General features: G+C 41.0%; 2 protein-coding genes across 3 annotated transcripts in view; both read left to right on the forward strand.

Annotated features, from left to right (window-relative positions):
- Nucleotides 1-1,128: 1,128 nt before the first annotated feature.
- On the forward strand, nt 1,129-5,401 carry nipsnap1 (nipsnap homolog 1 (C. elegans)). Its single transcript, XM_045225489.1, is given in 11 exon segments — nt 1,129-1,132; nt 1,216-1,257; nt 1,414-1,506; nt 1,789-1,827; nt 1,830-1,855; nt 4,006-4,049; nt 4,051-4,189; nt 4,536-4,567; nt 4,727-4,821; nt 5,093-5,176; nt 5,388-5,401. Coding segments are annotated over 11 exon segments (612 nt in total).
- A 2,201-nt stretch (nt 5,402-7,602) lies between these two features.
- castor1 (cytosolic arginine sensor for mTORC1 subunit 1) overlaps nt 7,603-16,061 on the forward strand; it is a 35,056-nt gene continuing 26,597 nt past the window's right edge. For both annotated transcript variants that reach the window (XM_041901659.2, XM_041901660.2), the window contains exon 1: nt 7,603-7,954. In XM_041901659.2, coding sequence (XP_041757593.1) covers nt 7,842-7,954 — 113 coding nt within the window. In that variant the 5' untranslated portion in view covers nt 7,603-7,841. The remainder of the gene's footprint in view (nt 7,955-16,061) is intronic.

Here is a 16,061-nt window from a genome sequence, read left to right on the forward strand (position 1 = left end):
GGCCCTGGGGTGTGGGTGGCTGGATCCGGTCGATCAGCTGGTTCCGCAGGGTCGGGTCCTCTCCTCTCCAGGCGCTGGATGACCTGGAGAACCCGATCCATCGCTTCGCCCAAGCTGGCTAACATGTTGGAATGCTCCCGGACCCGCTCAACGACTCCAGGCATATTCCCCACTCCTGCTGACTCCATGCTGTTTGGGTGTGTGATTCTGTAGCGGGTGATTTGGACAGAGTCAGGCGCAGGAGGGGTAAATCACAGAATAAATGGTTTATTTGGCAAATACAGCGGTACGCAGCAATGCGTAAAACAACTACAGTGCGGTAATAACGGCGCACTGGAGAAAACAAAACACACGGGTGAAAATCCCGGCGATACGGTACATAAAGCTCCACCGAGCTATCGACACATCCACATGAAACAATCACATACAAAGACATGGGGGGCAGAGGGAATACTTATACAGGGACTGATAAGGGGATATGAACCAGGTGTGTATAAAAACAAGACAAAACAAATGGAATTATTAGATGAGGAGCGACAGTGGCTAGAAGGCCGGTGACGACGAACGCCGAAGCCTGCCCGAACAAGGAGAGGAGGCAGCTTTGGAGGAAGTCGTGACAGGGTGATTGAGGGTCAAACATAGCCTAATTTGTACAGCAAATTATACTGAATTGGATTCAATTTGCCTTAGTGCACAGCATAGCCTCTGTATGACATTTCATCATTACGTCTCAGTTAAATTATTATTATAATTTAATGCATATTGCACCGTGGGACCTACAGGAAAGTAAATGCAGCACCGACATGGCTAAATAAAGCGAAGTTTTGTAATTACATGACAAAGATTTCTTTTTAATTTCTACTTCTCATTTTACATTAATGTTTATATTTTTGAGCAATTATTTGTTGATTTTTGATTGTCTCAGAAAGGCCTACAGTTGCAAGTATCTTTGTTAGTTTGTTAGTTTGTGTTCTGACCAGTGTCTGTCAGTTGCTTTCTTTAACTTGACCATTGGAATTACACCAGGGAAATTGGGTTAGAAAGGTGATGATCCTAAAATAGTCCATTTGAAATGATTGCAGAGGCAATAATACATTAGTCCAATAACATACTGTACAGAGGAAGCTAATGAGTATGTGATATTATCTTTTTATTTTATAGCCTAATGTCCATCCACCAATATTCAGACTGTAATTCTGTTCCTTTCTCTCTCAGTTCACAATATCAAGACTGAGTGTCTGCAGACATATAACAATCATCTTTCATTTTTAGTTTTTTCTCCTGTGTGCTGTAAATGCTAACTGACTCCTCTCTTGGCCATTCATATATCTTTCACTGACTTCACAGTAGAGGGTGATACAGACATATCCCACTACCTGTGGATATTGTGTCTTTTGACCTTTTCCTGTGAACTCAGGGCTGAGGTGCAGAGCAAGCTCCACTTAGACCAGGACTGTGGGGTGGTGGGGAGCTGGAATACCTTGTACGGAGACCAAAACCAAGCTGGTAAGTAGAGACGGAAACAGAAAATTCATGGTGTCAGTGCAATTTCAAACAAGGCAGTGAAATCTCATGAAACCCTAATCTTAACACTATCCAATGTTTTCTTTTAATGTAATCTAAAGTTATCTTATGTTAACCCTGATCTAATGTTAGTAGTTATCACATACCTTTTCGTGGCGATTGGCAGACCTCTTGTAAAATGATAACACAACTGTCTCTCTAGTCTAGCTTGGTCTAAATAGTTTGGCCAATGCAACAGTGACACCTGCTGGTTTGTTGTTGCAGTGCAGCTATGGCGGTATACAGGAGGCTACCATGCATTTAACTCTTGACCAAATTGAACAATAATCGAGTAGGTGTTTAAACAATATATTTGAACATGGACAAATAGAAGTTAGAACGGACACATACTGGATAAACCAATACCACAATGTATCATTCAAAATACATATAAAGTGATATCAAATATAACTTTTTGTGAGAGTATCCTGTCATTGTTTTCCAACCTGGACTCATGGGTAGACGTAACATAATAAATTAAATACAGGACACTCAAATTAATTAGATATGTTTTGTTTGGTATGTTATGTATTAATTTGTGGATGTCCATCATCCATTACGTATATATGTTATGAATGACAATTTGTATGATATGTTATGAATTACAATTCGTATGATATGTTTCAAATTGCAATTCATACAATATGTTACGTATTTGCAGTATGTATGATATGTTACGAATTCCAATTTGTTGTGGCTAACGTTGGCTAGATGGCTAACGCTAATGTTAGCTAGGTGGCTAACGTTAGCTAGGCTAGCAGTTAGGGTTAGGGTTAAGGTTAGTGTTAGGAGGTATGTTAAATGGTTAAGGTTAGGGTTAGGGGAAGGGTTAGCTAACATGCTAAGTAGTTGCAGAATAGCTAAAAAGTAGTAAGTAGTGTAAAGTTTCAAATCAAATCAAATCAAAATTGTATTGGTCACATGTGCCGAATACAACAGGTGCAGACATTACAGTGAAATGCTTACTTACAGCCCTTAACCAACAGTGCATTTATTTTTAACAAAAAAAGTAAAAAAATTAAACAACAACAAAAAAAGAGTTGAGAAAAAAAAGAGCAGAAGTAAAATAAAATAACAGTAGGGAGGCTATATATACAGGGGGGTACCGGTGCAGAGTCAATGTGCTGGGGCACCGGTTAGTTGAGGTAGTTGAAGTAATATGTACATGTGGGTAGAGTTAAGGTGACTATGCATAAATTATTAACAGAGTAGCAGCAGCGTAAGAAGGATGGGGTGGGGGGGCAGTGCAAATAGTCCGGGTAGCCATGATTAGCTGTTCAGGAGTCTTATGGCTTGGGGGTAGAAGCTGTTGAGAAGTCTTTTGGACCTAGACCCATGGGGCGGCGCACAATTGGCCCAGCGTCGTCCAGGGTATGGGAGGGAATGGCCGGCAGGGATTTAGCTCAGTTGGTAGAGCATGGCGTTTGCAACGTCAGGGTTGTGGGTTCGATTCCCACGGGGAATTATGATTATTATTATTTTTTAAATAAAAAATGTATGCACTCACTAACTGTAAGTCGCTCTGGATAAGAGCGTCTGCTAAATGACTAAAATGTAAAATGTAAATGTAGACTTGGCACTCCGGTACCGCTTGCCATGCGGTAGCAGAGAGAACAGTCTATGACTAGGGTGGCTGGAGTCTTTGACAATTTTGAGGGCCTTCCTCTGACACCGCCTGGTATAGAGGTCCTGGATGGCAGGAAGCTTGGCCCCAGTGATGTACTGGGCCGTACGCACTACTCTCTGTAGTGCCTTGCGGTCGGAGGCCAAGCAGTTGCCATACCAGGCGGTGATGCAACCAGTCAGGATGCTCTCGATGGTGCAGCTGTAGAATTTTTTGAGGATCTGAGGACCCATGCCAAATCTTTGTAAAAGCTAAAGGAGAGAGGATGTTTGGTTGGTCGTTTAACGTGAACGTCTAGCAACCTAATTAGCTTCATTGTTAAAGTTGTCCGTGATGAGATTCGAACTTGCAACTTTTGGGTTATAAATAAAAATAAATAGGTAATTTAGCAGACGCTCTTATCCAGAGCGACTTACAGGAGCAATTAGGGTTAAGTGCCTTGCTCAAGGGCACATCGACAGATTTTTCACCTAGTCGGCTCGGGGATTAGAACCAGCGACCTTTCGGTTACTGGCACAACGCTCTTAACCGCTAAGCTACCTGCCGCCCTACCTGCCGGGTTGCTAGATGTTCGCGTTAAACGACCAACCAAACATCCTCTCTCCTTTAGCTTTTACGTTAAGTAACTTGTCTTATGTAACCATACCAAACGTAACATATTATACTAATTTGAGTGTCCCGGATTTTCATTTACTATGTTATGTCTAGTCTATGAGACCAAGCTGTGTTTTCGGGAAAAAAAGCATTGTCATACTGGCCGAGGTGGCAACTTTGGTTGACTAATTCATACATCTCAAACACTATGTAACTCTTTGAAGGAGTATCTGGAGTTCCAGAAGGAGAGGAGTAAAATGCTGGTCTCACCAGCTTCTCCTAGAGTTCAGTTTCTGGAACTAGCCATCACCCAGACCGGGACCGAACATATAAAAGATACAGTAATTCAAACTCAAGGTAAGTCCTGGCATGGAGGAAATATACAAAATGCGCTCATACAAACTCAAGGTAAGTCCCTGCCCTGTGTAATCATGTTTCATTCTATCTAGAACGTTAGTTCCTAGTTCCTCCATAGCCATAAAACATGATTATACCTGAGGAGACCCAGAGGCATATATAAACTATGGTCATAGAGAACATACCCAAGAAGATAAACATCTACCTTCAAACAAAACCAACAGGTCTGACTTTACTGTGTGTGTAATGTGTCTGTTTACAGTACTGTATGTTTGGATTGCAGCACCTGACTGTCAATGAGTATGGTATGTGAATCTGATGCTGTTGCATTCAGTGTGTATTCTTACTTTAGTATCATCATCTCTAATGATGTCATTGTTGTGTGTTTCTATTTCACCCTGGAACAATGATCGAATGGGGGAATTATTGGTAAGACTGTGATGAGACCTCAACTACTCTTTGTTTGAAATACAGGTGCAGTTTTATCAAAATGCATGTACTTCATGTACACAATACCTAACCAGTAAATGTTTCACTAGAATGTGAAATGTGTCCAATATTAACTGTATTTATTAATTATCTTGCTAAGGCGCGGGCGATCAAATACAGACAGGAGAATGACGAGGCAGTTGGAGGGTTCTTCTCACAGGTAGGAAACCTGTATGAAGTTCATCATCTGTGGGGTGAGTAGGCAGGCTGATGATGGTAGTGACAATGTATAAAATATTTAAAATCAATTGAAAAGAAAAGAGTGTGCACATAGCGGGACTACTTTTCTTATTTACTGTAGATGGTTGACAAGCAATGGACTCACATTTTCTCACATCATTCACACAATAAATAAGAAAATATGCTGTGCTTTAACGTGACATTAAGTTATCAAAACTACTGACATATGTTCATGCTTATCCATGTGTACTAAGATCTCTGTATGTCGTTAGTTTACCTCTTCAGCTTATAAAGACCTCCAGTCCAGAGACGAGACCAGAAACTCTGCCTTGCTGAAGGAGGGATGGGATTCTAGTATGTATTACAAAGGTAGGAGAGAACACACACCAACACACACCAACACACACACCAACACACACACACTCCTCAGAATGACAGGCTCGTGGGCAGTTAGTAAGTTGGTATTAATGTTAGTCATGCAGGGCATACATGTAAATTGCTTCCGTCTGTTAGGATTAGGGTTGCAAAGCTATCGGTAACAATTTTTATATCTGTGTCCATATTGCCCATGAATTTCTAGTAGATAGAACATAAGGTTCAAGAGAAAATAGCCTAATGAATGAAAAAAGCATCTAATCAATAATGGTATTATTTTCTATTAACTCTATAACTCTGCCACCAGTTTGGCCCCAAAACATTTACAACAAAGACATACTGACATAGTATTATAAATAAAAGTGTGTAAAACAAATAAAGGATATTTCATGCTGAAACCCTCATATTAAACACCAGTGATATTCACTAAGTTGTGATGTTTTACAGCTTTGTCATTCTATTTTTAATTTTTAAATCATCTTATTAGATTGTTTTATATACTGTATATATGACTTGTGATAAGGCCACAAAGAGGGCCAGAGATACTTACAGACATCTGTGATAATCTGAAGTACCCAAAAAGGCCACTAGATGCCATCTGATAAAATTCCATTTATTCCTTGAAAGTTACCAACATTATGGTAATTTGCTGGTGAATTTAGAAAGTTTCCAGTAATATACCCTCCCTTTGCAACCCTAGTTAGGATAGACCAGAAATAAATGCATGCTTCAGATCAAACTGTGACTGACTGTGACCTCTGATCATCATTTCAGACCCTTTTATTTCATGATCATGTAATACTTTGTCTTGACATATTGAAATATGCTGCAACTGTCTTGTAAAGACAGACAGAGCTTGATGTTAAGTCAAGGGGTATAAATACTTTCTGAAGGCACTGTACACACACACACACACACACACACACACACACACACACACACACACACACACACACACACACACACACACACACTTTCACACTCACCACATATGCTGCTGCTACTGTCTATCCTGTTGCCTAGTCACTTTAACCTTACCTATATGTCAGTGGAGGTTGGTGGGAGGAGCTATAGGAGGACAGGCTCATTGTAATGGCTGGAATGGAATAAAAGGAACGGAGTCAAACGTGGTTTCCATATATTTGATACCATTCCATTAATACCATTTCAGCCATTACAATGAGCCCGTCCTCCTATAGCTCCTCCCACCAGCCTCCACTGCTATATTTACATAGCTACCTCAATTACCTCGTACCCCTGCACATCTACTCCCTACTGGTACTCCCTGTATATAGCCATGCTATTTTTACTCGTCATTGTTGTTTATTATTCACTGTGTATTTATTCCTTGTTTCACTATTTCTATATTATATTTTGTATCTTTATCTTTAAATCTGCATTGTTGGAAAAGGACCCATAAGTAAGCATTTCACTCTACACCTGTTGTTTACGAAGCATGTGACAAATACAATTTGATTTGAACATGGATTATTAGGTTATGTAATATGTTTTTCTATGTCTCATTGATTGTGTTTTGTATTGTGATTAATTGTTTAATGTTAATCGATTGATCAACATTTGTTATGCATATTTTTTGACCTGTGAATTTATTAAATATATGGAAACATGTTTTTGCAGTGATGGTATTGCAGACCCTGCCCCAGTATCTGTGCATTGGAGATGTCGACAGTGCATAGATAGATACCTCCTCTCTAATGCCCAGGAAGCTCTGATTGAAACTCCTATTAGTCAGCTCTGCAAGCGTTATAATGTCAAAATACGTTTGCTACTCACCAAATATGGAGTTTTGCTAAGCAACTATCTTCATTTGCTCGCGTTAAGGCCGGTATGTACTTCCAAAAAAGATGTAAATAAAATGTTTGAAGTAACCGAAAAAATGCCTATTCAGCACCTCCAATCACTCATTACTGCCACGCACAGGTTTTGAAGTCTACATCAGCTCAATAATACATTGGAAGTGTCAAAGAGGCATTCTTTCGGTTGCTTGTACATTTTCATTTAGACCTTTTTTTTTTTTTTAAATACATCGGAGGTAACGGGAGTAAATTAAAATAGTTGCTCAGCGAAACTCCATCTTTGTTGAGTAAAGAACATATTTTGACATTATAATGCTTTGCAGAGCTGTCTAATGGGAGTTTGAATCGAAGCTTCCTGGGCAAACACCTCACTGATAGTCAACATCTCAAACACACAGATACTGGGGCATGCAGACCCGAAGTTGCAAGCACTGTTCACTGTTCTAGAATTGTTTCTTTTTGGGGGGTTATGGATGTGATAAATAGGCTACTATGAATATCAGATAGGCCTATATTATATCTGTCACATTTATTCATTTTATAATATATTAACCTATGACGTATGTCCCCTGTAGCTTTAAGACCAGGGGGGCGTGTTATTATATGAGGCAGTGTCTTTTATTCGAATAGAGTAGTTGAGTTGGATTGCGTCGTATGTTTTTCCTCTTTATCCGTGACTGACTGATGCAAGACACAGTCTAACTAAACTGCGGGTGTTTCTAATCCAAGGGAATTAAATAACACAGTCAACATTAATTCATTAACTTTTTTATTGGATCGTTCCTGCAACTAGACAATCATTCATTCAGAAAGACTCCGGCAGGATTGCGCTATTCAGAACCATGGACTTGCACATTCTGGATCACAGACTGCGAGTGACCAGCATTTGCAAAAATGGGCTGGTGAATTTCACTCACCCACTGATCAAACTCATATTTCTGCGGAACAGAACAAGGTAAGATTCTTTGTGTGAAGAGATCTGTTAATTTGAAGCCGTCCGCGATCCCAAAACGTGCAAAAAAACAAAAAATATTGCCAGGTCGTTGTTGATGGCAGACTAGCCCTTGATCATGTCTCTCAGTGCAATTAGGCTACATTACACATAAGTCATTGGACGAAGGCGTCTTCTGTAAGGGTAGTTTTTAAGATCTCTGACGCTAGGTCTGAACATTAATATACATGGCTTGCGGTACGGTTTTGGAAACATAATGGCCTTATCTTTCATATCAGCGAGAAATATATATTTTTTAAGGTTACATTTATACACACCTTGATAGGGTTAGTGATCCCACATGGCCATATCTCCCTCCATGTTACAGCGCTTGTTTACAGAAGACAAGAGGCTCCTAACACCTGTGTGTAAACTTAACTCTGGAAGTGTACTATAGTTTTAAACGGATTGAGGCACCCAAAGCTGTATGGATCTGTGTAAAACTGCTACAGTAAGTGCATTTTTTTTGTTGTTGAAGGATTCTTTCTTGGAGATGAAAGATAAGGGGCATATGTTTCGAAAGCCTTATCACATGCGATAATTGACGTTTCAAAACGTTAAGACACAGCGTCAGGATTGTAGTTCACATGAGGCAGTGCTGGGCGAAGCTAATGACTGAGAACTGCAGGGAGAAGGCAGAATGCCACCTAGAGTTTTCGAGAGGTAATGGCAGACATTCTAGCTTGGACCTGTGTGAAGCTAGCCACAATAAGGATTTGCCACGAGTGGAATTGTGGTTCGCCTTCAAAATAAAAGTCCCCCGTTGAACGTGAATCAAACGTATACAAATAGTGCAATCATGCCATATTTGGACTAGATGATGCTAAACAAGGTCGGAATGTTATATAACTTCAACAAAATCCAATAATTATATATTTAAAAAATCAGTTGAAATTGCACTGTGGCTGTATTAAACTTTAGAATTGTATTGGGGGCATACTTATATGCACTGTACAGCCTAACCTATGGATGCTGCACCCATGAAATGGGGTATCGGCCTACTCAGTGACACTCACAGGACACAACTGTGTAGAGTTTACACAAATATTAATGTCTTATTGCAGGACTTTGACTGTGGGAAATCACATTTCCAGTCAGTCTATTGTGTGTATTAGACGTTCATATTGCACTTTATTAGCATCTAAAATATTAGCGCCTTAGGTATAGGCCGCCTAATTGGTTAAAACAAATATGCCAACAAACAAAACAATACTGCATCAGCTGTTGGATACAGATAGCCTTTGGGTAATGTGATTAGATCATCCACAAGACTCTACCTATATAGTCACCCCCCACTTCACTTTCCCTGTTCCCTGTTCAGGTGTCTGTTCTCACATAATATGATGATCAAAGCACTTTACTTTCAATGGGACCTAATCACTTCTCCAATACTCCTGTCCTGACTTGACTGTATCCTAAAGGCAAAGGCAGCTCTATGAAAGTGTTCTGCTTTATACTGAATATAGTAGTTCAGCGTTTAAAGTGCCCTGAATGAATGGTGGCTGTAGTGGCAATTTTTTTAGCCCTGTAAATCCTGCCTTTTGTTCTGTAGTTGTTTATGACTTGGCCTGGCTTGCATATGCATATGCATATGCATCGGCCAGGAAAAAAGATTAAACATCTGGCGTGTACTACAGTCAAAGGTACACAATTTTGGTTGTTTTGGCTCTGTACTCAGCACTTTGGATTTGAAATGATACAGCTTTAATTTGAGGGTATTTTCATCCATATCGGGTGAACCATTTAGAAATTACAGCTCTTGTTGTACAAAGTCCCCCCATTTTAGGGGACCAAAAGTATTGGGACAAATTCACTTATGTGTATTAAAGTAGTCAAAAGTTTAGTATTTGGTCCCATATTCCTAGCACGCAATGTAGAGTCACAAGCTTAATGTGGTCATTGCGTGCTAGGAATATGGGATCAAATACTAAACTTTTGACTACTTTAATACACATAAGTGAATTTGTCTGCACTTTAACCTCATAGTCATTGTATCATTTCAAATCCAAAGTGCTGGAGTACAGAGCCAAAACAACCACACAATTGTCACTGTCCAAATACTTTTGGAGCTCACTGTATGTATAGACTAATAGTATATTTAAGCAATAAGGCACGAGGGGGTGTGGCTAAGGGCTGTTCTTATTGACGAAGCAACGCGGAGTGCCTGGATACAGCCCTTAGCCGTGGTATATTGGCCATAAATCACAAACCCCCTTGGTGCCTTATTGCTAATATAGACTGGTTACCAACATAATTAGAGCAGTAAAAATAAAGGTTTTGTCATACCCGTGATATACCACGGCTGTCAGCCAATCAGCATTCAGGGCTCGAACCATCCAGTTTATAATATACTGTATAGGTCTAGTAGTAGCAGCATATATAATTGTATGTAGCCTATTTATTCCAGAGGTGTAAAGGAGGCTCAATGTACACAGTAGGCCTAGGCTTACATACTGTAGTTTGCCCATTTTAAATGGGAAGAAATGCCATCCATGCCAAGTGGGAGAAGGCAGTTTAAATGGTTATTTTATAGCCTAGACCTCACTTTGTGTTATGTGAGGTCCAAGCAGCACTACCGGCTGTCTTCAAGGACTTGCTTATCATAAAAGTAACATCTGTCTACCAGCTTAGGCACCATACTCTTCTGGCAAGTGTCACCGATGTTAGATTTGGCACCCAGTTCTGGAACAGTCTGGCACATGACAGTTCCTTTTAGATGTTTAGACATGTACACAGCGGATATATTGCTCAATAATACCTTTAAATGAATTTCTCAGCGACTCCCTGTGTTGAGTCATTAGTAGGCTATTCATTGTAGCTGTAGACCTATTGCTATGGGTACACTACATGATAGTGCATCTAGGGCCTAGGCCTAGGATGTGGTGAATCCAAAAAACAGCCAGAATGCACTAGAATTGCCCTGGCATAGCCTGAAGTAGCCATTTAGGGACTCGGGCTGTGTTTTTGTCTTTGTTGTGTCATGCTTTGTATTTATGTCATATTGTCATATCATTCTGTTGTCTGCTGACCTTGATATTTTCCTGTTTTTGGGGTAAGGGTCAGGCCATGTGGAAAAGGGAGGGTTTATGCTGAATTGTTTAGACTAGAGTTACCATGAATGCATTTGGGGAACATAACAACAAACCCTAATGTAAACAATATGTTCTTTTGTAGACAGCCTCATAATAGCAATAGGTTTTTGAGTTCTCCCTCTTACAGGCCTCTAGCTGCCATTCATTAGTCCTATAGTAGGCTACCCAAGAAAGAGTACAAAATCACTCAAAAGCAAACAACCATGACAGGATTTTTAAGGAGGTAGGCTAACCAACCACCCAGAAGTCATCACAGTGCATAGAAAGCAAGCAAAGCTTCAGTTGTCAATTTTTTTGTTGTAGCTCTGTCTGACAGTTTCTTCAGTAGCACGATTCTCATTCAGCATTGCTATTCTAGAAAAGCCATATGAGTGTGTGCTCAGCAATAACTAGCTGGTAAAGGAGTCTTTTATTAAGCCATATCGGTTCTTTCTCTATCCGAGGTTCTGTTTGAGGCCATACTTTTTTTCTATTCTTCTGGTGAAAATTAGCACTGCTAGCCTACATAAGGGTTTGAAGAAAAGGTTAAGGAGGAGGATGCAGTATCTCTCTCAGCTGAGCGTCTGCTACAGTGTTAATCTATGAAGGCCGTGTGTGTGTGTGTGTGTGTGCGCGCCCACACACTCACTGTACAGTGTTTAGCCTATGTTGCTGCCTTCCCTATAAATATGGGCGATTCCTTGTAAAAGTCAACCTGAGCATGCACAAATAAAGTTTGTCATTTCCAAATGAATCCACGTTCATAATTACCCTTAAGCTCTATATGTTGGAGTTCAGGCTTTATTTGAAAAGTTTTAAGTAGGACGTTGCAAGAATTTTGACCATTACAGAGTAGGTGACCAAGTCTCAGGTTTTTCAGTCAATCATATTTCTTGGCTTTTAGAAAGGGCTCCGAGCTTGTTTTTTCCACTCAGAGCTGTTCCCCAGTATTAGTTATGAAGACGAGATGTTAATGATGCAATACAGATAAAATAGAAGTGTCTTGAGTTTTGTTTGCATGTTCTACAGTCTTGTAAATATAGGGGGGTGACTGGTACAGACAATGTAACATCCAAGCATTTCCTTTGAAATGGCAATCCAGGTTTTGACCTAAGACTTACAAACTCACAGACCTTTGCTAATATGTTCAGTCTCTCCATAAAGCTTGTCCATTTCATGTAGCATCCATAAAGCATCTTATTTGCTTTATTTCTCCAACGCTGGAATCTCCCATAAACAGAATAGGCCTACTCTCTATGTAGGCCTACTCTCTAGTCAGTGGTACAAAGACCGAAGGGCAAGGCAAGCTATTCCCCTTTTCTCTGCAGCTTGCTAACTCGAGAGCATAGGTCGCAACAATGCCACCTCTGAGCCAAAAACGATGGGGATTTTTCTATTTGCCTGCTCCAGTAGGCAGTCAAGGTTGGTGCCCAATATTTATACTGTGAAGGCCCGGGGGCCCTGGGCTAGCAACAGGGGGAGAGATGGGTAAACTTTAGCCATTGTTCATGAGCAGACACTGTGAAAGTGGAATGCTCATTAGGTCAGCCTACAGCCAACCACAAGGTTGCACCACGCACACCCACAGTTGCATAGTACACGCACGCACACACACAGGCAGGCACAAATCAAAGTTTATTGGTCACGTACACGGATTTGCATAAAACATTAGTTGCATCCCCTTTTGGCCTCAGAACAGCCTCTTTGTCGGGGCATGAACTCTACAAGGTGTCAAGTGTTTCACAGGGATGCTGGCCCATGATGACTCCAATGCTTCCCACAGTTGTGTCAAGTTGTATGGATGTCCTTTAGGTGTTGGATCATTCTTGATACACAAGAAACTGAGTGTGAAAAACCCAGCAGCATTGCTGTTCTTGACACACTCAAACCGGTGCGCCTGGCAACTACTATCATACCCCATTCAAATGCACTTAAATATTTTGTCTTGCCCATTCACCTTCCGAATGTCACACATACACAATACATGTCTCAAGGCTTCAAAATCCTTCTTTAACTTGTCTTCTCCCCTTCATCTGCACTGATTGAAGTGGATTTAACAAGTGACATCATTAAGGGATCATAGCTTTCACCTGGATTCACCTGGTCAATTTGTCATGGAAAGAGCAGCTGTTCCTTATGTTTTGTACACTCAGGGTATAGCAGGTGCAGCGAAATGCTTATGTTACTAGCTCCAACAGTGCAGTAGAATGTCTAGCAAATACACTAATAATAAAACAAATCAAAACGAGAATTCAAGAAATGTCCAATTAACAATCCAAAGTAGATATATTAGAGCAGGGGTGTCAAACGTCCGGCCCACGGGCCGGATCAGGCCCGCAAACAGGTTTAATCCGGCCCGCGAGATGATTTTGTAAAGTATAAAAATGGGCTGCAATTTTTCAATAAACTAAACTGCTGTTCCAATTGCTTCCACTGGATGGAGCAATAGCAATTGTGTTAAGCAAGCAAACTGTTTATACCGGGGCAGAGCAAGTAGGTCAAGCAAGTGCAGCCAGTCCGGATGAACTACTTTGTTTTGCCCGCGATATTTATTACGGCTTCTACTTTTAACATTATGTGCTTTGGCACCCTCATTGCCCCAATATGTCTCTGTCAAAAAAGAGAAAAGTGGACGCAGAGTGCAGAGTGTTCCAAGAAAAATGGTCATCCTCCTATTTATTCACGGAATTGAATGGGAAAGTTGTATGTTTGGTGTGTTCACAGCATGTTGCAGTGCTGAAAGAATATAACCTTCTCGCCACTATGTGAGTCTTCATGCCGACAAATATGACAACTTTCAAGGACAGCGGAGAAGAGAGAAGGTGAATGAACTGTTGGCGGGTCTGAAGAAACAGCAGTCTGTGTTTACTCACAGCCGAGACATCAGTGACGCTGCAGTGAAAGCTAGCTACCTCATTGCTAATGAAATCGCAGTGGCTTCAAAACCATTTAGTGAGGGTGAATTTGTAAAAACATGCATGATGAAGGCAGCGGAGATTGTGTGCCCTGAAAAGCGCCAGGCTTTTGCAAATATCAGCCTGACAAGAAACACAGTTGCAGACAGGATTTCCGGTCTTTCAGTGGATTTGGACAGCCAGTTGAAGCAAAAGGTAAAGTCATTTATTGTGTTATCGGTTGCAATTGATGAAAGCACGGACATTACAGATGTTGCACACCTGGCCATTTTTATCCGTGGAGTTGATGACACATTGACCGTCACCGAGGAGTTCGTGGAGTTGGTGCCGATGACAGATACAACGACAGCAGCTGATATTTTCACCACACTCGTGGGCGCGCTGGACAGGGTCGTAGTGGACTGGTCCCGCGCTGTCAGCCTGGCTACAGATGGTGCGCCCTCAATGATCGGGAAAAAAGCAGGCGTTGTGACAAAGTTCAGAGAGAAAGTGCAATCTGCAAATGGAGGATGTGATTATTTGACTTTTCACTATATTTTGCACCAGGAGGCTTTGTGTTGCAAGTCATTAAAGATGGATAACGTCATGAAGGTGGTCATCCAAATAGTTAATTTCATCCGATCCAGAAGCCTGAATCACCGTCAGATTGACAGCCTTCTCAGAGAGAAAGACCACATCAATGGCCTGCCATACCACACTGAGGTAAGATGGTTAAGCCGAGGTGCTGTGCTGAGGCATTTCTTTGATTTACGAGAAGAAATTGAACAGTTCATGGAAGAAAAGGGCAAACCAGTATTAGAATTTCATTCCGCAGAATGGATGCAGGACCTTTCATTTATGGTGGATGTTACAGAGCACCTGAATAACTTGAACAAACAGCTGCAAGGGCGCAACAAAGTTGTCACGCAGTATTATGACAGCATACGTTCTTTCAAGTTGAAGCTGTCATTGTGGGATACGCAACTCGCCGGTGGTGATGCAGCTCACTTCCCCTGTCTGAAAAATGTGTGCGCGACCCAACATGTGGCAGACATGAAGCGGTTCAAAGATAAAATAACGGGACTGTTACGGGAGTTTGAGCAACGCTTTCAGATTTTTGGTGAACTGGAGAAAGACTTCAAAGTTTTTTGCTCGCCATTCACCGTGAATCCCTCTGATCTGCCCGTCAGCATCTAACTTGAAATAATAGACTTGCAGTGTGACTCGGATTTGAAGGGCAAATTTGCCGCAGCTGGCTTGGACACATTTTATCAGAATCTCTTGCCAGGTTACCCCAACTTGACAGCCCTCGCTGCAAAACTGTTGTGCATGTTTGGAACCACATATCTTTGTGAGCAAGTTTTCTCTGTAATGAGCATAAATAAAACAAAGCTGCGCTCAAGGCTCACGCACAAGCACTTGAATCACATCCTGAAGTTGGCTGCCACTCAGGATGTGACGCCTGATATTGATGCGCTGGTGAAAGCTAAAAGATGCCAGGTATCAGGAGTCAAATAAACTATGCAACCCCACTTAAAGTGCTGCATGAGACACCCTGATATAGTTCTGTGATATAGTTATGTGAATCACTGAGGCATTGTGTGTTCTTTGTCCTCAGAATTTTCAAATAACTTGAGGTGTTTTATGATTAATAGTGATGTTGTGCTTTTGGACACACTGTCCTCAGGCTCCAGCTTTATGTTTATATGTTGATCGTATTAAAACAAAGAAAACAATCTGAAGTTGTTGTTTTTAAGTTATATATATACCATGATTTTACTGGTCCGGCCCACTTGGGAATAGATTTTCCTCCATGTGGCCCCTGAGCTAAAATGAGTTTGACACCCCTGTATAAGAGTGAGCAGTGTCAGAACCAGAATATGTGGTGTGTGTATAGACAGTATATCGTTTGGAAAAGAAAATGGTATGTATAGTAGTAGCTCATTCTAATATACCTACAGTATGTCGAATACAGTATACATACACCGTTAGGAAGCAACAGTACCTAGATCATAGAAGTGACCAGTGTTTAATGTCTCTATATACTTGGGGCATTAGTCTCAAGGTGCAGGGTAGAGGACCGGGCAGGGAGCCGGCTAGTGATGG

Source organism: Coregonus clupeaformis, chromosome 16, assembly GCF_020615455.1.
Source record: "Coregonus clupeaformis isolate EN_2021a chromosome 16, ASM2061545v1, whole genome shotgun sequence".
In the NCBI taxonomy this organism is placed as follows: domain Eukaryota; kingdom Metazoa; phylum Chordata; class Actinopteri; order Salmoniformes; family Salmonidae; genus Coregonus; species Coregonus clupeaformis.